Genomic DNA, 23,703 nt, shown 5'->3' with positions numbered 1-23,703 from the left:
TTTTTGAATAGATGATGCAGTCGTTTATGAGTTGCATAAATATATCCCTCTGTCTTTGTCGTTAATTGTATTTGTCACACTCAACTCATGAGACCAGTTACTTTTTTTATGACCCATTATGGTTCGAGGGTACACCAGTTCAAGTATACTTCAAAAGAGTTCATCGTCAACTGCAGGGACCAGCAATCTCCAAGTGGTGGTCATTCTGATCGATTGCAATTTTTCGGGCAATATAGGAATATGGTCTCTTTAAGGTACTATCAGCTGACATGATCTCTTGAACAGGGTCCGTGAATCAAAATCTGGTTTAAAGTAATTATTATTGCAGATCAAAGTGGGCCTGCACAGTGCTAATTCGTAAACGTAGGTTCATAATTGCATGTATTTGTTTGCATTGATCAATAAGCGTCTGTCACTGTAAAGTAGACCAATAAAATAATAAAAGAAATAAATCCTCTATCCTCTTCTTCCCAGCTGGGATATAAAGCCACACACATTAGACAGTAAGCGGTAGTAAGTGCATCTTGTCTTCTATTTCACATTGTGTATTTGGCAACATCTCTATTTTCACACATGTGTTAGCTATTAACATAGACACTAAGTCATGTTTAGAGACTGTTCTACTGCTTTAATCCATATTCTGTGAAAGAAAAAATTGGAAATACTCTCTTTTTCTAGTCCACAGAAATCACACAATCAACATCCATTTTTACTCTGTCAACCCAAGTTTTACCAGGTGAATTCTCCTTGAAAGACACTTCCTTTAGCTTTTTTTGACACAGTAGCCTGTTTATCATAAAAATGTCTCATGCTTTCTCGCACTGTATGGCACTGAATGAGAAAGACCAAACACATCTAGTAATAGTCTGCTGACAGCTATGGTCAACATTGTGGGCGCTGGTGACGTCGAAAGGAGGAGAGACTTTCGACCAATCAGCGTTGGCTGCCCTGCTCCTCATCTCCTCAGTTAATAGAATGGGGAAGGTGAGCAGGAGCTCAGACTGCTGCGGTTACAGCGCCCATATCTGAGATTTCACACGGAATCGTCTCTGGATAAGAGAGCACCCAGCTGTTAAAGCGAGTGAGTATCCAGGAAGTCGGTAGGTAGTCTTTGATTTATATTTTTCCTTCAGTGTCTGTAAACATGTAGCTAACGATAGACGTCAACAAGTTGGCTAATTTGACTAGATGTTACCCGGGTGCTAGCAGCCGTGAGTGTCCCCCGAGCAAGAGCTTTACTATAAAAGTAGGTGAGCCTATTTAGCTTAAAGTTATGCAGTTAGCTCGTGGATTAATCGACCACTCTTAATACCAGCCAACTGGATTGTTAGCTGTCTGTGTGCTGCGTGTCATGCGAGACTAATTTGAATCTCAGCTGCTTTATTAGTCAATAAAAATCCTTAGCATTCTTATCCATGATGCTAACTGACCGTGAGCTCGCTTCCTCCACCGTCCTCATGATACCTTCACTTTTGTAAGCTCCCACTGATTTTGTTCATTTTTATTTTTGCCTGTTTGTCCAGGATGGAGAGTGGGGGTGACAGTCTCCTCCGGTCTCGCTGTCGAGCCTTTTCCCAGAGCCCCACCTTCTCTGATTTAGACAGCTCTCTGGATGGGGACTGTAACCTGCAAGGCAATGGAAACAACAACATTACCAGCAACGGTGAGAAGAACATCTCTACTTCCTCATGAGCAGAGCTAAAGGAGAGGACCTTGTATAACATTCAGTGTGTAATGTTGAATTTCCCTGGATGTGGTAGTGACTGAAGCCATGTCATGGGATGATGTGTCCCTGTTAAGCAATGTGGTGTGACCTGTGGTACAGTTGTGTGGAAGAACATGCTCCCATGCTGCCATTTAGGACTGCTTTTCTTAAAACATTACTCAAACTGATTAATCGATTATCATAGTACTTGGTGATTAATTTCATAGCATTATCCTCCCCATATAATGACAGAGTTGAGACGGAATTGTCAGTGAAATGATTATGAGAATTGATGGCTGTGAATGTGACAATCTGACCTGTCTTTGGACAACAGGCACATCCTCTTTCCCGAGGGGTGGAGTGCTGCTGTGGCAATTGACCTCAATAAATGAACAAACATGTTCATCATCAGGCAGCCGTCAAGATAACTGACCTATAGTAACCTTTGCCACAAGCTGTCACATTTGCTTTGCTGGGCAGATACTCGATTGTACTACATGCTGTCATATGTGTGTTTCTCCTTTTGGATCCACTTCATTGGATCTAAAGACTGATGTAAGCGTAGTATAATGATTATTATAATCATGTGAAAAAAAGTATTTTGTTTTGGGCTACTTGTGCTGTTTAAAACAAGTTTTGATTCTTGATCAACATTAAAAGCAATGACAGCCATTAGCAGATTACCCATTGCTCATTTATTGATATATTTGACGTGGCATGAATTGATGTTACTGTTGCCCAGGTCGAACATCTGTTGCGAGAGGTAACCCAGCAACTTGCTTTGCTCTGTTGTTAATTATTAATCTTTAGAATGCTATTGAATGATTTTATGTCATGTTGACATTTTGTATTTTATTATTTGCTTTGTGCTCTCCTTTTTTTCATATTCAGGTAAAATTGAAGTGGAACATGTGATCAGCAAAAAGCTACAACTGAAAAGGAAAGCAGAGGTCAGTCAGTTTGAGTGCAGTAAAGGCTCAAGCTGCAAAATGTGGGTTTCACCACATTAATATATCTTTATTTTGTCATCCTGCTGGCAATCAGTTATTTAGCATAAATGGGTCACCGTTACAGTCAAAAATATGCTATACATGTTTTGACATCGGAAAATATGGATTATCTTTTAAGCTAGGGGGGCACTATGTAGTTTTGGAGAGAACAACTAAAAAGGATAGTATAATAATATTTATATATAATTTTTTCCATAATTGAATAAAAAACCTGTTCTCAGAGAAAAATGAGAACACTGTTTGAAGCTAGAAAGCTGGCACGATCTGCCAAATATAAACAGTGTAAAACAGTATGAAATTGTGCTGCCCCCTTAAGGTCAGTTTGTCTATTCAGTTTATTCAGTTGTAAAAACAAAAAGAGTTTATTTAGTTTTTTAAGGCCTAAAAAACTATGAATGAAAATCTTTCTAATGTTAGAACAGTGACTTTAAAGGGGTTTACAAAAGATACCTACAGACTAATGGATGACAGATGGTTAAATGAGTATCTGTATTTGAACAGTTGCACCATAATGCTAGCAATGCAGTCTTCTGTCGGTCACACCTAAGGCGTGTTTTTAAATTAGAGTAACATGTAACTTACAAATGTAAATGTCATCAGAATGTTTACACAGAGAAAGAACTCTGACTTGGTCTTGACTGTTAACAGATAAACAATTTAATTATATTGGAAGGGCTTACATGCAGGGGGCAAAATGTGTATCGTTGGCAGTCTTTCTAAATGGTTGATGTCCCAGAAAATAAATCCTACCTGAGGAAATGTTCTTGACATTGCTACACTCTTATGGAGAATGACTAGGGAGGTTCTTCAATGGGAAGCTCAAAGACACGTGAAAAATTAAATTATAATAAATGTTTTTCTGCGGCAGTGTCATTCAATTCAAGCAATGTAAGTGTTATTATTATAACTGTAAAACATCTCGGCCTTATCAACAAAACTTTGCGTCTATCCTCCTATTCAAAAGGATCATGGTTATTGACACGAGGAAAAAAAAATTCCCTGTTTGTTCAAGTATGTGCACACTGTGAATGATAACTCTTCCTGTTGCTTTTTGACTTGCTCAGTTCCTGAAGAGTGACCTGATGCGTCAGTTTGACAGTCAGGTTAATGACTTCATGGACAGTCTTATTGAGGAGTCTGCCAGCCTGGAGCCAGCACCTGTATCTGCCGTCTTCTCCCCTCCGTTGTCAGACAAGGAGAGGAGCAAACTCAGGTGCGGCCTGTCAACTTCTCCAGTCTATCAAAGCAATAACAGATCTGTTGCTGGTGACTGATGTCACTCTGTTTTCCTGCAGGCATTTTCGGCCTCCCCATGGCCAGGGCAAGCACTTTGTCAGTCGCAGGTCCCTCCTAGAGTAAGTCCACACAGTGATCTCATGAAATGTAAATACTTCTACCTGATCACTGAAGGGCATTGAAACATTTGTTTGTGACAGTGTACATCTTTTTCTGCTGCTTGAAGGTTGTTTGTCTGCTGCACAAAGTCTAATCGCCAGCTGTCTGTTTTTCTGCAGTGAGCTGTTTGAGGTGAACCACATCAGGACAATCTACCACATGTTTATTGCCCTGCTCATTCTCTTTATTCTCAGTACACTGGTGGTAGACTTCATTGATAAAGGCAGGTAATGTAGATGACTTGTCAGTTAAGTCATTTAACTTGATAAATTACCATATTGCTTGTTCTGTCCAGCCACTGTCCAGTTTAGAGTCACTAAGCTATTTAAATTGCATTGACCTTTTTAAAATCTTTCAAGTTTCTCATCTTTTTCTCTTTGGCCTCAGACTGGTGCTGGACTTCAACCTCCTGGTCTATGCATTTGGACAGCTCCCTCTGGTGGTGTGCACATGGATCTGCATGTTCCTGTCTGTGTTGCTGGTTCCCTACACCTTGTTCCACCAGTGGTCACAAACCCAGTCCGGGTCTTTTCGTCACCCAAGGTTGTGCAGTTTTCTGTTTGGCTCTGTGTTCCTGCTCTACCAAGCTCTGGGTCTGGGATTCCTGCCTGCATATGTGGTGGTGACCAACAGTTTGCCACCTGCATCCCGCTTCATCATCATCCTGGAGCAGGTAGGTGACCAGCGTGGCTGTTTTTAGTTTGATCAGTGGACGACTGCTACAGTTAAACCCCTTTTAAGTGTGAAATGAAATGACTCTGCAGTAATCGTGGGTGTTTTATCAAGTCTTGCTCGGAATGGTAGTGATAGAGACATGATCCCAGAGTGGACACGCTAATTGTCGCTCCTTTTCCAATGTGATGCTATGACATGCATTGAAGTTCACGATGCTGATGTGTAAATGCTTCTCCATCCGTATCTGTTCAAGCAGCGCTCAAACATTGTTCAGTCAGCATTGAGTTTAAAAGACAGACTGAAGTTAAAGATATAAAAAAGGTAACGACTGTAACGTTCTCACTGGCCTCCAATCTGCTCTCTACGGTTTTTTGTTTTCTGCTCGTGTGTGTGTTGTCAAACATGACAGAAAAAATCTAATGCTGTTCTGGCAATGGGAAAGGAGTCGATTGCTCATTTTGGTTTACCTGCATTCAAAATATGTGTTAAATCATGACATACTTCCTGACTTATGTAAAGCACTTTCAAATGCGCTTTAAAGTGTGATTCATAAACTCGTCTTCCCTTCCTGAACATACTGTGTGTCAAAAACTGTGATAGCTGCTGTGAACATTTTTTCTATTTCTCTGATTCCAGGTGCGTCTCATGATGAAAGTCCACTCCTTTGTGAGGGAGAATGTACCAAAAGTCCTGGCCTGGGCAAAAGAAAAAAACAGTATGTAACCTTTTTTTTTTTCTTGCATCTTCATGTTTAGTTCTTACTTGCCAATTCATATGATTCTTTCTTTCTCATCATTACTGTATTCCTCATGTTCTTTATGTTGATAAGAAGTCTCTCCTGTCATCTACAGGCCCCAGCCCAGTGCTCCCTCAGGTGTCTCAGTATCTCTACTTTCTTTTTGCACCCACACTCATCTACAGAGACAAGTACCCCAGGTGAGCAGACCCTCTGATTGTTATTTTTTTTTTTTCATTTTCCCTCTGTGTGTTTGATAAAACATTGTTTCTTACTTTATGCAGGAACCCAGCGATCAGATGGGGCTACGTGGCCTCAAAGTTTCTTCAGGTGCAAACATATTTTATATTTTAATGAGGAGCTTGCATAAGATTTCAAGCAAAAGCTCATATTCTAACTATTTAACCATTCCCCCATCCCACAGGTACTAGGCAGTCTGTTTTATGCCTATTACGTGTTTGTGCGGCTGTGCATCCCTCAGTTCCACAGCACCAGTCTGCAGCTGTTCGACCCGAGGGCCATGGTCCTCTGTGTCTTTAACTCCATCTTGCCAGGTGAGATCAGCCACTTAATAATACCCCTCATACATCCCTTGGTCATGATCTGTCTTAAGATATATACTAGTAGTACATCAGCCACATTTTATTAAAACATTTTCTCATTTGCAGGAGTTTTGGTTCTCTTCCTGGCATTCTTTGCCTTCCTCCACTGTTGGCTTAATGCTTTTGCCGAGATGCTCTGCTTTGCTGACAGGATGTTTTACAAGGTACTTCTGCTTCAGACATTTAGATTAAGGTTCTATGTTTCTGCTTCACGATTGACTTAAACTTCGATTACACATAACAGGATTGGTGGAATTCGACCTCTTTTGCCAATTACTATCGCACTTGGAACGTAGTGGTCCATGACTGGCTGTACTACTATGTGTACCGGGACTTCCTGTGGGTGAGTGGTTCTGCTATTTAGAATTTTCTTTAACCTTCTTTGTAATGACGTAAGAAATTATAATATCAGTGTGACAAACCATTAAACACATCTATCTCAAGTGAAAATACATAGAGGAGATTCAACCTTTTCAGCACTGTTGTTTTGACTTGTCTGTTCTCTCTGCTGTTGTCCCTGCAGATATCGGAGAAGCGTTTCCGAGCAGCTGCCATGCTGTTTGTGTTCACAGTGTCTGCAGTGGTCCACGAGTACATCCTTGCAGTCTGTTTTGGCTTCTTCTATCCTGTACTCTTCTGCCTCTTTATGTGCTTTGGAAGTAAGAGATAGAGCTCAGTGCTTCTTACACTACTTTGCTTTTATTGTCTTGAAAGTCACCCGGACTTGCTTGAAAATTCAGCTAAGCCTGTATATTGTAATTCTGTCTGTTATTTTGGCACAGACCAGTTTGAGTTTTGTCTCTCTGTATTAATGCCTCTACCCTTGTCTTCATTTCTCTCTTTCTCTCTGACAGTGATGTTCAACTTCATTCTGCATGACCAAAGGAAAGGACCCATCTGGAACATAATCATGTGGACATCCCTTTTCCTGGGTCAGGGGGTCATTATCTGTCTGTACTCCCAGGAGTGGTATGCCCAGCGTTACTGTCCTTTGGAGGAGGTAACACTTGCAGCATTTTTCTTTATGCATTTTGGTGCCCCTGTTCTGCCCCCTTTTCATGTGATGTTTTGATTTTTTTTCATTTCAGCCTTCATTCTTTGAGTTACTGAAGCCTCGCTCCTGGAGCTGTCACAGAGGCCTGATGTCAGACCCGGACAGACTGTGATCCATGTTTGAACTACTGCTGAGGACCATCACTGACCAGTTAAAATTTGACCAGCCCTCTGTTACTGTCATAACTTCAGGTCTTTTGTGTTTGTTTGTTTATTTTATTGCAGTAAGGTTGTGACTGCGTCGGCCAAAATGTTCTTTATTGTAACAGCAAAGTGATGCCTTACTTTTCCTTTTTATGTTTTGAAGAAATGAACCTTTGAAGCAAAATTTACAGAAGTTCACATAAAATCACATGTGAACTCTTTTATTTGTATTTATTATTTATTTTTCAAATGTATTCCCATTTAATTTGCCTTGATCAACTGTGAAACCACTCCATGTGCCAATAGGATTGTGGCCGTCATTACATGGCAGCTGAATACAAACATTCACATATGCAGTAAATTGTAATATTTAACAAAGATTGCAGTTACTTCTCTATGATAATTAAGATTCATGGTGTTGTAAATGACATTAACTGCCAATAAGATTTATTTATAAAGATTGCCACCTTTTGGTGTTTTGTATAAATCTATGAGGAACTGTGGCCTCTGTATTATAACATCAAAACTGCAGTTAACTTCTCTAAAGAGGAAAATGAAGGTGGCATTTGACATGCTCATATAGCCGGGAAATTACTTTATAGCACGTCTGATTGTGGTACACTTATATCTAATGTTTCTCAAAGTCTCTCCAGCTGTCAAGCCACAAGCATGATGGGCACTCATCACAAACCATGGCAATGAACTCCATGAAACATGAATGTTGTTTGTATGGAGTGATTACCTTCTGTGTCTGCTGAATGTATTCCTGGTGATTCCAATAGAACTGTTTTGAACATGCATCATTTTAGAGAATTTTCCCTGTGAACCTTAATGATGTTTTATTCCATTCATAACCAGTGTCGAGAGTTATGTTGGCGGTGAAATGACTTCAGAATAACTTCTACTGTAACTGCTGCAGCTGGCTGCGAGAACGTTGTAAGACTGAAATAATTGATGATACTTGATTAGCACTAAGGGCTACAGTTTGCTTCGTCTGATACAGTCGAGTAAATTAAACGAGACAGCGTTTTGTTGTTAAAATTGTACAAGTGTAAATATTCAGAAAAGTAATTTTGATGTCAATCTAATGGATGAAGGAATGTATATGCTCATTGTGCTTTTAGTTCCTGTGGTACTACAATAATGTGTTTACACATTTGTATTGTTTTGAGGAAATCAAAAGGTTATTGCACAGTTACTGTTGACAATTACAACAAATTCCAATGCAGGGAGACTGTAAATAATGAAATGCACAGTACGAATCGAAAACCAGCAATGGAAAACCCCGCACTTCCAACAACTGTACGACCACAAGGTGGCACTGTATTAAAAGCTTTTACTTGTGGTCCTCTGCTCGGTTTGGCTGTGAATTGTGGTCAGGAGTGAGACAGGCTTCACCAGAATCCCATACAAAATTTTATATTATTGATAAACAGCAAGTACCAGCATCTTATTTTTGTAATATGTACAGATGATAGCAGAAATATTAAGAGTTAATACTGACTCTTGCAAACTCAACATTTGGCTGAAGCTTTAACTGTGCTTTATGCCATTGAGGTTTTTTCAATAAGGATAATATTTGTGATTGTGAAAAAGAGCCGAGTTGTAGAGATGCTGTCTATTTAGATATTTATTTTTGGGGAGCAGAGCGTTTCCTACTTAATTACTGTCGTATTTGTGATGTTGTGATTTTTCTTTTCCCCCTGGCCTTGAATAGTTTATTATCAGAAGTGACAGTTTTATGAATCAGTATGTGGTTGTATTTTTTTGACAAATGTCTGATGCATTAACTATCAACATATTAAAGAGCTATATAGAGCTATATAGAAACAAAACGAAGTGTGTCCCTTTTATCTCTTTCATTCAGCTTAATGTGTTGTGTTGTAATGTTCAAATGTATATTGAAATCCTCAGAATTAGTTAGGGATACTGGGATATTTTAGTGTTTCACAAATTTTGAGTAGTGTAGTCTGTCAGAGTTGATTTGCAGATAATCAGATAGAATACATGCATTAAGTACTAAAGAAAGACTTAAGAAGGTTTGAACAAGTTTACGTTAAAACCAGTGGAGTCTGTATCCAACTTGCAAATCACTAGAAATGTAGTTTTTATTAGGTACATTTTCTACTAAAGACTTAAGTTATATTACCGTAAATATGGATTACACAATGCCTATGTAAATATGTATATACATTGAAGTAATTACACATAACCTTAATAAGAGTTTTACACAGGATTTCAAACCCATTGATACACTCATGATTTGATAGCACCACTGTGCATTTGCTTGACAAAACAATAGCTTATAGTGGTCTTTGAAGCTTTTCTGCATTTTTCTCTAGGACTCTGAGATCAGACAGCCCACATCAACCCCCCGCCCGTTGGAACCGGTGCTCGGGGCTTGCTGGGACCCGGTTGTGCTGGAGAGGTGGAGGATCACGGTGACAGGGGATCGCGGCGAACCCCCCGCCTTGTGCAACACATCTTCTATTCTGCGGTAAAGATGGCGGCGTCAGAGGGGGCGCGTAGCGGCCGGACAACGGCAAAACGATTCTGAAAAGCTCCGGATTTGACCGAATCTTGCTCGTCGGTTACCGTCAATATCTGCTCGGATACCGTCTGGATCACCGAGATTGGGATAATCGCTGTCACACGCCGGGGTTGCGATTTTATTGTTAAAGGCAGGGTGGGTGGGTTTCACTGATAGCTGCTAACGTTAGCTAACAGGCTAGCCAAGCGAGCTAGTTAACGTTAGCTCTGTGAAGAAGAGCGGGGAGGGGATTGAGGAAGACTATTCGGGCCAGGCCGCTCCAGCTTGGGGGAATGTGAACCAGAGGTGCGCTGGGGGGTTTGCTCGCTTCGTCCCAAACGTCCTTACGCCAAACTACCGGGATGGGGCAGCAGGTAGGCCGCGTCGGTGAGGGCACATCGACCGGACTGCAGCCACCACAGCCCCACGCGTCCCAACCGCACCAAGGGAAGGGGAACCGGGGGAGCGGCGCCGGGAGGAGACCCCGAGAACCCGGCAGTAGCACCGGGACACCGCCAGGCAGGACTGCTGCAGTCAACGTGCCCGACCCAGGGATCAACATATTCACGCAGCATTCAGGTAACGAGAGAACCACGTTAATTAAAGAGGTGTGGGTGACGATGAAGACGTCCCTTTTTTACTTTGATATGTGTTTGCTGCTGATTAGCATTTGCTAGCCGAGTCCATGCTAGTTTGACAACGACGCGTTAGCGGAAATAGCCATGCCAACCAACATTAGCTTTCCATGTCCCATCCATTTTATTGTGTGTGTGTGTGTGTGTGTGTGTGTGTGTGTGTGTGTGTGTGTGTTTGTTAATTTATCCATTGTCTGTGTATGCAAGGGTCGTTTATTCAGAAGATCGATTACCGATTTGCTCAGATTTGACACCGATACAGCAGTTTGTTGGAGCTAATGTATGTGCTGCATGTGACCTAATGGTCCCTACAGGAAGGGTCAGTGCTTTTGAAAAGGGGAAGAGTCTACTTCTCTTCCTTTCTTATTCCCCGAATAAGGGTCATGACTGGAGGTTGGCTAGTTATGTTTCCCACTATAGCCCCTCTGTGTGATCCCCGGTTTGGTAAACACTGATTCTTGCCTGCGGAGGTTGAGCAGCAATTCCACCCCATTAACTCACTATAGCAGCCACCACAGGCTCACATTACAATACCTAGTGGTTTTCACATGCTCACTTACATCCTCTGTCTGATAATGTCTACTGTTACAACACTGTCAGCACGATGACTGCACAGTTTGATCCCGTGGGAAAAATCTCTGTGAATTATTGAAGTCACCTTCAGTCATTATGAGCCTACAGTCATGCAAACATCAAAGTTTGAAGCTACTCTTATGTGATTATATTTTCATACTCTTATGTCTATCCACTCACATGTTCAGGGAGTCTATTGGGCAACTCGCGCATTACAGGAATAATCCTGGTTAACTGTCATATAAAGACTGATGTCCACAAAACAGAGGTGTGGCAGTGCCTCCCATCACCCATGTTCCTGCCCCAGAGCTTTGATATTGTTATCTGCTCTGTGAGTCATGGAGCAATAGCCCAACAGTAACCCCTCCATGCCCTAGATGGCCTTCCTCCTTCCTCCCAGCCATCTCGCCTCGGGCAGAGTCTCTCAGTGGCTGATCGGAGCTTACAAGCAATGGGGATGACGGGATGTCTATTAGATGGTGTGCTTATTATCGTCATTATCCATATCACTTGAATTAATTTTATTCATAAAGGGCTTCCACAGTTTTCCATTGTGTTTAACATGGCAATCAAGAAGGCGCCCACACATGATTTACCCCGTCTTTCTTTCTCTGTGCGTTTGTGACATCTTGTGCTCTGCTTGATTGATTGTGCATTCTGGTAGGATGCTTGATGTCTGTCTACCTGCAGTCGGTTTTGTTTCTCACTCGGGGATAATCGCTTCACATATGCTGCATGGATGTAAAACTGCTTGCCCCGACTTTTCTAGTTTCCACTAATGTCCCAGACCCAACCTCCTCACGCCGTTGCAGTGAGCGAGGACACATAGAAGGTGTAAAGCTTTTGGGAATGAAGACATTTTCAGTTCCTGGCCAGCACTTCTTAAAAGTAACCCTCCCGAGCCTGAAGCACATACACAGATCTACTAAGTGCAGCACCACTGAGCGTTTGCACTGCTCTGTTCTCTCCGATGTCGGGGCAGGAGTGGCCTTTTTATAGCAGCCAGGATGCAGTCACATAGCCACTCTGCAGAGAGACTGCTACCCTTCAAAGCACACAATAATAGAACAAGGACTCTTAAGTGAGGAAGCTTGGGACTGTGCACCCAGTCTTCCATTGACTATCAGAGTGCCTTTTTCTTCTGTTCATGTATTTGTGTGATAATGATGCAGCATTAATTATACACGTCTTTTGTGGGTGATGTTCCGACTTGTTCTTTTTAAAGACGCTATGTTGATTATGAGGCAGTGTTCATTAAGGTTTAAAAATATATTTTAAAATAATTTGTTATTTAGTTACTTCTCCATGAACTACTTCGCCATTTAGTTTGTATGTCAGTAAAACTTAAATGAATCACAAATTATCATACACACAACACACACATTAAACAAATCTTTTTTTAATGACCTGATGGAAAAAAACAATGTTTCTAAGAAAAAGTGTTTATTTGTTTACTACACTCAGTTCTCTTCTACTTGCCAAGAAAATGGCTCATACCAAGCTCTCATTCTATGGCCTTTATATATTAATCTTTTTAATAAAAGTGACAATTGTTGATGACCCTAATGTTGTGGCATCAAAGAATATCAATATTTTTCCAGGAATTGTATCAAAGAAAGAAACTCCTGTGTCGTGCGTTGAAAATGTGCCTGTCGATCTGTTCTCTTGATACTATTGAATGTGTATATGAAATTATTTTAAATATGAAGTATCAAAGAAGAACTGACGTACCAACATTTTTTTTTAATGATTGTGTGGCTTTTTTGCCTTTTATTTCAATGGCAACAAAAGAGAGAGACAGGAAAGCGAGAAGAGAGAGGGGGGGATGACATTCAGCAAAGGGCCAGGCTTGAATCAAGCTCAGGCCGCTACAGTAAGGACTCAGCTTTTCGTATATGTTGTGCACGCTCAAGCATGTGAGCTACCAGGGTGTCTTAAGTATCTTATACATTTGACAGTCATAATGAAGAGTGTGGTGTATAATTCCAAAATATGTAAGCAAGCAGCTCCTTGAATGTATAATCATGTATCTGCAGTCATTTATGTCCTGAAACAGTAGGGAGGTGTCTAGATCTGATTTGTTGCTTTGACAATGACTTCATGTGGCCAGGACTTGTCAGGAGGAAGTTGAGATAAGATAAGCTTTATTGATCCCATGCATGCAGGGAAGTTAAAGTGCCACAGCAGCAAGAGGAAGTACACCAACAGATGGATAGTAGAGTCAACATGTGTGACAAGGTGTTGGCGTGATGGCAAATCTAATGTAACATGTGTTTAAATATCTATTTATGTTTCCATAGGAAGAATGTCTTCAGAGTCTTTCCTGCTGAGAGCTATCAGAGATCAACATGTTGAAGTGGTTTTATTAATCCAGCTTCTTAAGCACTTTATAGCTGACTCGCATACTTGTACGACTAAGTGATGCCTTCTTGGTATGTAATTGAAAGGTGCCATTCTATGAAGAATGCGATTTTGTCTGTTGAAGTCATGGCTGTGTGTTGCTGCATGTCTTTCAGTGGGTATCATATGTGCACAGGCTTCCACTAGGGTTTCCGTCAGTATGCGTGAAATCACTGAGTCATTTCAGAGGGGACAAACAAGAGTCTGGAGGCCTTTGGTGTAAATTGGCTGTTAATTTGCCTGGCCCAGTGGCCTGTACCTCCCCTTTCCCGTCACATCTCGCTCCTCAGTAGCAGAGAATGTTTCAACATGTGGTTCTAGCTCAGGGCTGTCTTTGTCGTTCACACTTTAGACAAGGTGAGTCAGCTCCTGTCCCCCACTCAGGTGTGCAGAAGTTCCCCTAAGCTCATCACTAATTCAGCATCCCTGTCTCTTTGCAAGCCAGTGTTTACGCCACGGGACACACGGGCCAGCTAGGAAACACTGAGCTAACAAGGACAGACAGGGAGCAGATTGCCTATGTGCTGATTCAAAGGGGAGACAGGCAGCCATCTCTATGCGTATTGGTTGAAATGCAGTACCGCTGGCTGCAACGTATTGATGGTTCCACCCTTTGGCCTTGTCAGGAGTTCAGAGATCTCCGTCTCTGCAGTGGGTTCATCTGATACACGCTGCAGTGGGGAGAGGCCTTTTGAACTGCCACAGTGGGATGAATTTGCTGAATTGTGCCTTGTTAATAGAGCAATTGCAAGGTTGCACTTCAGTTGATTGCTTTTCATAGTTTGTCACTTTCACATGTTTTATTTTTTGCCTTCCTGAAGAGAAACCTTTATCTGGCCTGTGAAAAATTAGGGTGAGTTGGCCTGATTGGTGGATTGACTGCGCAAAGAACCGGCAGCTGCCTTTGACAGCTCTTTCTATAAAATCAGCAAAGCAATCGGCTCGTCTATTTTTACTCTAAACAGATCATAGAAATTGGGGCAGATGAGTGGATTTGAATATTTCTTGGCAGCTCACTGATAGTGAATGTAGAGCCAGCCGTACCTAAAGTGCAGAGCTGTTTAAGCTGCCCAGAGGAGAAGGGAGAAGCCTGGATCCAGGATCCAAGGACCTAAGCTGATTTGCATCACGGGTGAAATTAGATTAGCGACAAATCCACTTTTCTCTGGACTCTATGTGCTAAAACCCCCAACAACCAGGATAAGTCACACAGCAGCCACTGCAATATCAGGGAAAATCAAGCTTCAGATTCTTCAGCAGCTATGGGTGAGATTTTAATAGGCTTTAAAAGATAATACCCTCGAGTAAAGATGATTTGTTGATTTAAAAAATAAAACTAGCTAGTTAGTCCTAGTGACTGCCATTAACCACTAGGAGGAGCCATGGCCACACCTCCTCTGAGTAAAACTGGATAGAAATTAGGGCTAAACTGATGAGTCTGATTGTCTCAAAGTTGGGAGCGCTTGCAAATGTGTTTGTAGAGGCATGGAGTTTTTCTGCGCAGATTATTTGAACACAATTAAATGTGTTTTATGTCTGAAGACTGCATGTACCTTGGTTCTCTCTAATGGATGTGTGTTCAATAATTTATGTCTTTCTGTGCCTTCATCCTCATCCCAAGCCTTCCCTGCACTACAACTGACTGCTAGGCATCTCTGTCTCCCAGCCTGATCCTCTATACTAGACCCAGCTCTGCCTGTCCTGTCTCTGTTGAACCGTGGCTGTTGTACCGGTCACAAATCTGTCAAAGAAGAGTTAAGCCATTAAAAATCAGTAAAATGCTGATAATGTAATGCTACAACACTAACAACACAATTTGGAAATTTATCTTATTTGCATGTAATGATGATTTAAGAAACCAATCAGATGATTACTGAAGATTTTCACATCTTGGAGCTGAGTTTTTAAAGTTTTATTTCCTCCCAAAGTTTTTGTGTCACGGTGACTGTGTGCCTCTGCATCCAAGCAGCCTTTAGCCTTTGCATCTGCTACCAGTCAACCTTCCGTAGTTCCCAAAACCACAGTCCCAGTTTTTATTCCTTGGCCTCGGCTCTGTGCAGCTTATATCATTAAAGAGTGTGGATTAATCAGAACAGTAAGCGATTGGCTGTGCAGATGGTAAAACCATCCCTGGCAGCTGTCAGCTTAGAAACACCAAATGTTTTCGACTTTGTGGCGAGACTCTCGCAAAATTGTTTTTCGGTAGCTCCTGGTTAAATCACGCTTTCGCTCTTAAGCTGCAATGGTGAAGAAGCAGGGGAGGAAAACTAGATATGGTTTAGGAAAGGGGGACAGTCCCCGTGCCAAGCCTGTTAAGCATTGATTCGCTTCCAGGATCGGTCCTCTGTTGTTGGCATTATCTCTGCTGCTTATCTTCTGGGTTGCAGGCTGGAGGCTTGGATGGAAACACACACTTGCGCACGCTTACAGTAAACACCCACACACTGCAAGCTCATGCATACACATTCTTCCTCACACTGTCTCCCTTTCTGTCTGTCCTCGTCAGTGAAGTTGTAATGTGCTGCAGTTCTTTATGAGGATTATCCAGCACATCCTACTCCTGCAGTGTAATCGCCCACCAGCTGACCAGTCAGTCAGAAAACATTAATCAGGACACCCTGAGGCACTGCTGTCCTCAAGTATCCCCTCTGATGAAGTGATTATTCTGAGAGGAGACGGCTGAGAGTAGTTGATTTTTACAGGACTTTTAGTGATTTGCTCGATGACAGATTACAGGTTACTTTTCAGGTTCCTATTGGTGCTGGAAGTCCTTGAAAATGGATTTTATTGTGGTGTATTAAGGTTTGACAGTGCTCAGATTTTGGATAAAGTGCTTGAAATTGTAATTATTTGCATGATAAATTGCTGTGTATTGCGCTCAGCCAAGTTATGTAGGATGCCAAGTCTACTTACAGACAGGGGACACGTTTTGAAACTAGGGTTACAACAGTATTTTAACAGAGATCATAACAGTAAAATAGCCATATCAGAGTATGTCACAGTTTCATAGTACGGTATACTCTACTACACAATAGTTATCATTCACATGACTTTGGGTTCAACAAAGGCTTTATTATACTAACACAACATTTTTTGTTCCGGCAGACGTGAAACTTGATATAAATTCGAAATGTGTATTTTCAATAACACTTATATGGTAGCAGTTACATTTTGTAGATAAGCAAATGTTGAGGTGAGTTTTTCCTTTAATTTGTCACTCTTCAGATCACTATCACAAAAAATAATTTGGGTTGTTTATAGCACAAAAATATCTGATAATGTGATGAAGTGAAATAACCATGTACATGGAAAAGGCGTAAGCACCATGTTGATAATTCTTCCATCCTGCTGCTCCACCACGTTATTATTACATTATGTGACTACAGTTAAGATGTTCTGAATTTGTGATAGTATTTGCAAGATAAGTAGAGAAACTATATAAGTTAGGTGTGGCATCATGGCACATACATTGTCTAATAGCTGAGATGCCTCTGGAGAGCATCTGCATTCAGAGAGCGCAGTGGAAGTAAAACCTGTAAGGCTCCAGTCAGCTCTTTAAACTGAGTCATTTAATGTAAAGCAGCTTAAACCTACATCCTAACACAGCTTAACCACACCACGCACAGATTAGTTGTTTAGACGTCAAGATTAGCCTTCGGTTTCTCCTGTAAACCCTCGCTGCAACGAGAGAAGAAAAGCAAGCAGGAGGCAACAAGGAGAGTGTTTTGGAAAAATCTGCTGCGCTAAACACACCTTGGTTGGCAACACAACCACACACCTCAGTCAGAAACTTTACATCATCCACTGTTACATTGCACGATGAAGTAGACAAGAGCGGGCAGATCTCCTGTGAAGACAGTGCTCCGACATCTACTAGTCATGGCGGCTTAAAATTTCCACTGTGATTTTTAGACTTCTGCTGAACAAAAAAAAATAAAAAAATGCTTTCTTTTTGACTTGGGAATTTTAAGTAGAAAAGCTTGTTAACAATCCAAAGACATGTTTTTGCTTTTTTTCCACTTTACATCACTTGGACTGAATGATATATTTAAGCACAGGCGCCCTTCAGCAAATAGATAAGAGAGCCAGAGTAACCTCAGGTTAACTCCGTATTGTGTGCGTATCGGAATTAGCCTATCAAAATATAGAATTGGCCATTTGCCATATTTGCAAGGTGTGTGAAGCAGACTAGTGTGGATGAGGCTTTTGTTTCAAGTCGTCATATGCCACTCTCGTCCTCTCTGCTGTCACATAAAAGAGCACTTAGCTTTGTTTCCTGCACACCTAAAGGGAAGCACTTAGATCCCATTATTAACCCATAACAAGCCCTGAGAGGGGCAGGGCAGGGCCGGGTGAGCTGCGGGTTAGGACACCATTCTTCTTCAGTCCAGGATGATCCACTGGCCCTTAGGCTCAGACTGGTGATTGTCCACCCCCTAATTGGCATTTTTCCATGTACTCAGCAGACATGATGGCCGTATAGCCAGAGCTGAATAGATAACATTCAAAGGCGTTCCCGGCAACGGCCTTCATGTGAGTGTTTAACTACTTAGTCAGGAAGGTTTGCAACACCAGGACGTGTTAAAGGCAAGGGTCTGATTGAGGGAGACGAATGAATGTTCCGGTGCGGGCAAAGGACAAGAGTAAACATGTCTGTTGTTATTAAGTATATATTGTATAACCTCACTCCACTGCTCATGAACTCTTCAGATGTTTCAAACTGAGATATCTGCAAGCACACGAGTTTTGTTTTCACAAGGTACAATTCTAGTCCTCATAAACAAGGGATTATTTTACTGAGCCAGTCCACACACACACACACACACACACACACACACACACACACACATTCGCGATGTGGCATTAATGAGGCTATTGTCCTTTGTCCAATCCTCATGAACAACAACTGACTCTCCTCTCTCCTCTCAACTCAGACATTGTCTATGGACTACCTCTCAAGCTGTAGATGGATTTCTCGTAAATCCTGATCATGACATGTCACGCAAACATGTTAACTTCAATACAGTAACAACTAATAATTTTTCTTCAATTGTTAGTATTTATCTTGCGTGAGGTAGGATGTATGGTTTGTACACAAATTAGGACAACAAAGAGATCTGTCTGCAAAAAACTCAACATTTTAAACATGCATTGCATTTTCCATTAATTGATGGTGGTTTTGAACATTTTTAATACAGAAATACTAAATACTTTATATAAGCTTTGTGTTTTTGTTTGATAGGTATCACAGTCCACACTCGGCCTTTGTTTTCAGCGCTACATCCTCTATTGTCACTCTGTTTCAAGCTCTATTACTTAACCATTCTTGGTTATATTCTGTGATCAGAACTTGGTAGCGTTGATATTTTATTTCCACTCTTTGAAAACTATATAGAGTTGCGACTGATGATTATCTTAATAACTGATTAATCTTTCCCATTATTTCCTGGGGAAATCAAGTGGTGTTTGGCTACTTTACAAAATATTCCAAACCAAGGAAAATTGGCCTTCACAATAACCTCAAAACACTCTTTAAACAAATTTATTTCTCAAAGATAAGCAACTAATATTGTTTTCAGTATTAATTCATCTGCCAGTTATTTTCATAATGAATCTCTTAGTCGATAAAATGTCAGAAAAAATGAAGAAAATAATCACATTAATCCATTATCGAAATACTTTGCAATTAATTTTCCAACTAATGGATTAAAAAAACAATTGTTTGAGCTCTAATCACAGATATTCTGTTTACAAAGATAAAGAACAAAGTAAAGAAAAATAATATTTGAGAACCACAACCTTCGATCATCTTTTGTACCTGTAGCTTTATTTCCGTTTCTCTACATCAGAGCTTCTGTTTTGTCAGTTCATGTGTTGCCACTGAAAGAGAAATATTTTGTGGCATATTCTTACCTGAATCAAGAGTGGGGAAGGGTTAAAGGACATCTAATGCTGAACAGATTATAAATCCATCAGATATAGTGTGATAGATTGATTTGGAGCTGTACCAATAAACATGATTTTACTTGAGTCCAAAAATTTCCATAACTTTGAAGTTACTGGCAGCAGCTGATCATCTCTTACATGTTCCCTCAAATCTCCAGTGGTGATATAATGATCTACATCCGGTTTTGTGTTTATGTAACAACATGATTCATCGATGAAGCACAATGTGGTCTGTGTTAATATCAGAAATGCTGATACTATTTACGCCATACCGCAAATCGGATCACTGTAAATCAGTCTCTCAGGCTGCAGTCCTCCTGTTATTTGTAGAGATGACTCTCCTGTATTCTTCATCTTTCTGTCTCGAAGTCTGCAATGGGATCTGATCTGATCCCGTGGCGTAGGATTATGTAATGTCTTGTGTACGTGGGTGTCATCCGCGGCATTGTCTCAGGTTTTTGCTCGAGCTTCCTGCAGGCAGCCGGCCATCCATCTCTGCACCACCACAATCACCATGCGCTTTGCAGAGTTATTTCTGGAAGTCATGCTGCTATGTTTTGTTCTCCAGCAGCTAAAAATACACCCTTACCTCGCTGGTCATGGGCTTCAGACACGATCTGTATTGTTTTTGATAAGGGTTTGGAAGTGATGTTATTGTGTTGTTTAATATTTTGGCACATGGTGCTGGGCTGGCAAAGTGAAAGCTTTATAGGCACATGGAGGCACTCATACAAACAGCTGCAAAGGAAGCAGCAAGGAGATTGATGTGTGGCTCATGTTGTGTGTGTTTGTGTGTGTGTGTGTGCGCCATAGGGCCAGGGTCACCTCTGTCCCAGCTGTCTTAGGGGTTGCAGGCTTGGCGTGCCCCACAGACTTGCAAATACCCTCTCCGCTCTGCTCGACACAAAGAGCTGTAGTTTTCTTTAAAATGCACATGTGCTACACTTCACAGCACACACACTGAGACACCCGGACGGGCACACGACATACCCCACGCAGACCAACTGCTCCCTCAGTCAAACCGTTTCAGCACAAGAGGTTTGAGCTCGGCCAAGTGGAACAGCATCTTGCTTTTTGTCTGCCATTAGAAGGATTTAGAAGCAATTTAAGAAATATGATCAACTTAATGAAACTGGATCTAGTGCTATGAAAACAATTTGATCTAATTAGGTCATTTGATTTGGGGCTTGGAATATTTGACAAAGTGACTTCGCGTCTTACTCTTTGCCTGGGATGTCTGGAATTGAGAGCCCTCAAATCGAGACCTCTGACAAATGGCTTAATATCTCTATTTCATTAAAAACATTCCTGAGAAGAGTGATGTGATACGTAGCTGTGTAAGAGGAGCAGCTCTGACAGTTGGCTCAGCCTAGCTGCAGCAGTTGCACACACACACACACACACACACACACACACACACACACACACACACACACAGAAGAAAAGTGTGGGTCAATAGGACTCCCCCTCCTATCCAAGGAGAACAAGACCAGCCATCTGCTGTTGGCCACAGCGCTGGTCCAGGCCTCACACACTCCCACACCGCACATATACACACATATGCACACACGTCACATTCAGCTCCACTTTCTTCCATACCATACACCCTGCCCCACCACTACCCCCCAACCTCTGTATATACATGCCCCCTCCCCTTTACCACACACCTTCCTTGCTCTCTCTCTCTGCCACGTTTTGCCATCCCTTACAGTGCATTAAACCACAGAGAACATCAGTCATGGATGTCTGTGCTCTCCAGATGGACCTTGGAAATCTTTACTCCCCCAGGCCACATCAAAGCTAGTTGGGAGTTCCCAGCAGGAGGCTGGTAGTCACTACTGTAACTTCAGAAGTTCAGGTGGTCGGATTCAAGGACGGCGTGGGTAAATACTTTGTCTGGGGGGTCTCCGTCTCTCTCAGATTGCTTTGCATACGGCGTTTGTACTCCCACGGTGAAGGAGATGGTTTAGAGAAGTGGCTCGTACTCTATAGTTTTTTTTTTTCTTTGCCAGGAGAATGAACACTTGTGCTTTTCAGTCTCCACCGTCTAAGTGTACATAGACACAGCCAAGCTTTAAACCAACTGTTCGGAGTCGAGATCAAGAAAACCACAGTGTTTCTTTGGATAGCTGACCGGACCTGGGCTGAAGATGTACTGGGAACTGTGGCTGAGCCAGGTCACGGCCAGTGCTGCGCTACAGTGCATGCTGGTCCGGAACAAAGGTGGGCAAGCCTCGTATGTAGACGTGGACAGACTTGACTATAAAGAGCTAAATTGTTTGGCAAAGGAGACAGATGCCGTTTGTTGACTCGAACAAATCTCTGTGTTCAATCTCTCTGCTTTCGTACGTGTGCATGGCATGTGTCTGCCGCATGGTGCAGCCCAACAATGGGAAGTGCTTTATTATTTGATGAAGTTCTGCCAACTTTGCAAGATTAGAACAAAGACAAACTGTTTTCACTCAATACTTTGAGGTTGCATGGATCAGTTGAAGCATTTAACGTGGTTTAATCACCAGTGTCTCAGAATGTTGGGGTGAAAAGCCTGCACCGTTCTCACTGACTGCCTCATTATGGTCTGATGATAAAAAGTGAAATGATGAAGTCCGCTGTAGAGTCTTTGTCAATCACAGTCATGATTTAGTATTTTTTCCCTTCATCTAACCCATTCTTAACCACCAATTAGTTTGTAAAATGAGCACAATAAAGAAACAAAAGGTAGAAATCTCACAAGAGTTTTGAAATTCTACGACTGGCATGCGGCATTTTATTAGTTTTTTCCATTCAGTTGGCTGCTTGTCTTCATCTGACCTTGTTATGAATAATGAAACCTGTGCTATTAGTATTATACTAAGTTCACTGTTTCCCTGCCAACTTTAATTACAAACACAAAAGCAGTCCATGGTGGTTCAAGGTGAAAGTGCTTGTCATTAAAAGCCCATTATATATTAATTAGAAGAAGGAATCTGTATAACTACTACAGGAGGAGGAACTGTTAACAATTATCTAGTGTCCTTGTTATACTTTAGCCTGAATGTGGAGGTGGTAGCTTTTAGTGATGACAGATGGTGAAACCCAGAAGTAAATCTTTATCCTCCTCGCTGTGCTGTGTGTTATCCTTTTCTGTTAAAATACTAAATGCTACCCACACTTTTTTTTTTCTTAATTTAAGACATCAGCATTAACTATTTTGTAGGATTTTTACAAAAATTATTATTATTTATACAAGTTGTTTATGGTGTTGTCCTCATCTGGGGGTTTATGTGGTGCTTTCCCGGTTGTTTCTCTATATTCTTATTGGGACATAACACTCCTGAAACAACCATGGAGTTTAATGCGCCTTTGAAGGCTGTTTTAATAACATTAATTCAGTTGGGTTTAACTTTAAGGGTCCGGTTTGTTTGGATACAGGGGGAACTATTTCCAGAGATTGAATTTACCATGTTTCACTACCATGTCTTTCTGATGCAGACAACAGAGAGGGACAACATAGGTTCTCCTACACACTCTGAGGTTGAGGAGAGGGGGATTCAGTTGGTTGTAATCTGTAAACTAGATGCCACTTAATCCTACATGTTGGAGGTGTAAAGCAAGTAAAAGTCAATTTTAACACTGTTTCAAGTCTGTCATTTCTTTCATTGATAGAGTTGTAAGATTACAGCTGGTGCTTCCTATAGGTGGAGTTTATAGATTAGGACATCTGACATTGTTAATTTTTTTTAAAGTTATTCTGTAAACAAATAAACAAAAGATCACTAGGTTAATGCTGAGTCACCGCCTTCACCTTATCTTAAAGCAAGAAAAACGTGCTACTTTTTAAACTTGCTTGTATTTTCTACTTGTTCTGCGTCCCTCGATTTCACCACCCTCCCCTCCCACTCGCTTAGCAGCTGTCCAGACATGCAGTGAGTTTGGCAGCAGCTGTTGAGTGTACTGCGTGTTAGCTACGCATGTACTCGTTCATCATTGTGTGTCTGTGGGTGTGCGCAATGTAGCTATGGTTATCACAGCATCCCATCCCAGTGCTTTGGCTCCTCCCTCTTGCTCTCTGTATATACACACGTACAAAAACACTCCCACCTCAGATCTTACCTGGTTAGGGCTAGACACAACAGGCCTCTGTGTGTGTCTTGTGATAACAGTGCTCTTCAGAGAGTGGATTGGTTAAAGTAATGCTTTTGAGGTGCCTGCAGGCAAGCAGCAGTTTTGAGGAAGAGTGGGCTGCTCTGAGCGGCCGTCCGCTCCACACAGGACACAGGCAGGGGAAACAGCCTGGACAGACAGGTAGACCATCTGTGA

The 23,703-nt window shown here is 41.5% G+C and overlaps 2 protein-coding genes across 7 annotated transcripts in view; both read left to right on the top strand.

Annotated features, from left to right (window-relative positions):
• Positions 1-952: 952 nt before the first annotated feature.
• Positions 953-9,155, top strand: soat1 (sterol O-acyltransferase 1). 3 transcript variants are annotated; one of them, XM_030434594.1, is made up of 16 exons: positions 953-1,081; positions 1,524-1,663; positions 2,597-2,655; positions 3,780-3,928; positions 4,011-4,070; positions 4,230-4,337; positions 4,498-4,783; positions 5,422-5,500; positions 5,637-5,721; positions 5,806-5,851; positions 5,946-6,075; positions 6,190-6,287; positions 6,368-6,466; positions 6,647-6,782; positions 6,978-7,123; positions 7,212-9,155. In XM_030434594.1, exons 2-16 carry the CDS (start codon positions 1,525-1,527, stop codon positions 7,287-7,289), a joined length of 1,698 nt encoding a protein of 565 aa, XP_030290454.1. In that variant the 5' UTR covers positions 953-1,081; position 1,524; the 3' UTR covers positions 7,290-9,155. The 3 variants fall into 3 exon arrangements, with proteins under 3 accessions (XP_030290454.1, XP_030290455.1, XP_030290457.1); XM_030434595.1 differs by having other exon boundaries at positions 961-1,100; XM_030434597.1 differs by lacking the exons at positions 953-1,081; positions 2,597-2,655 and having other exon boundaries at positions 1,566-1,663.
• A 497-nt stretch (positions 9,156-9,652) lies between these two features.
• abl2 (c-abl oncogene 2, non-receptor tyrosine kinase) overlaps positions 9,653-23,703 on the top strand; it is a 28,047-nt gene continuing 13,996 nt past the window's right edge. For 2 of the 4 annotated variants that reach the window (XM_030434485.1, XM_030434484.1), the window contains exon 1: positions 9,653-10,429. In XM_030434485.1, the coding sequence (XP_030290345.1) occupies positions 10,213-10,429 (217 nt within the window). In that variant the 5' untranslated portion in view covers positions 9,653-10,212. Of the gene's footprint in view, positions 10,430-23,503; positions 23,689-23,703 lie in introns of those variants that run through there. The other 2 variants (XM_030434487.1, XM_030434486.1) reach the window with 2 other exon arrangements.

This window comes from Sparus aurata, chromosome 11, assembly GCF_900880675.1.
Source record: "Sparus aurata chromosome 11, fSpaAur1.1, whole genome shotgun sequence".
Taxonomy (NCBI): domain Eukaryota; kingdom Metazoa; phylum Chordata; class Actinopteri; order Spariformes; family Sparidae; genus Sparus; species Sparus aurata.
Note: the sequence above shows the minus strand (reverse complement) of the source record. Positions and strands in the feature narration are given on the sequence as shown.

Coding starts and splice junctions, on each gene's coding strand:
- soat1 (XM_030434594.1), top strand. CDS start 1,525: ATGGAGAGTGGGGGTGACAGTCTCCTCCGGTCTCGCTGTCGAGCCTTT. Junction 1,664..2,596: donor CAACAACATTACCAGCAACG/GTGAGAAGAACA, acceptor TTTCATATTCAG/GTAAAATTGAAGTGGAACAT. Junction 5,501..5,636: donor CTGGGCAAAAGAAAAAAACA/GTATGTAACCTT, acceptor TGTCATCTACAG/GCCCCAGCCCAGTGCTCCCT.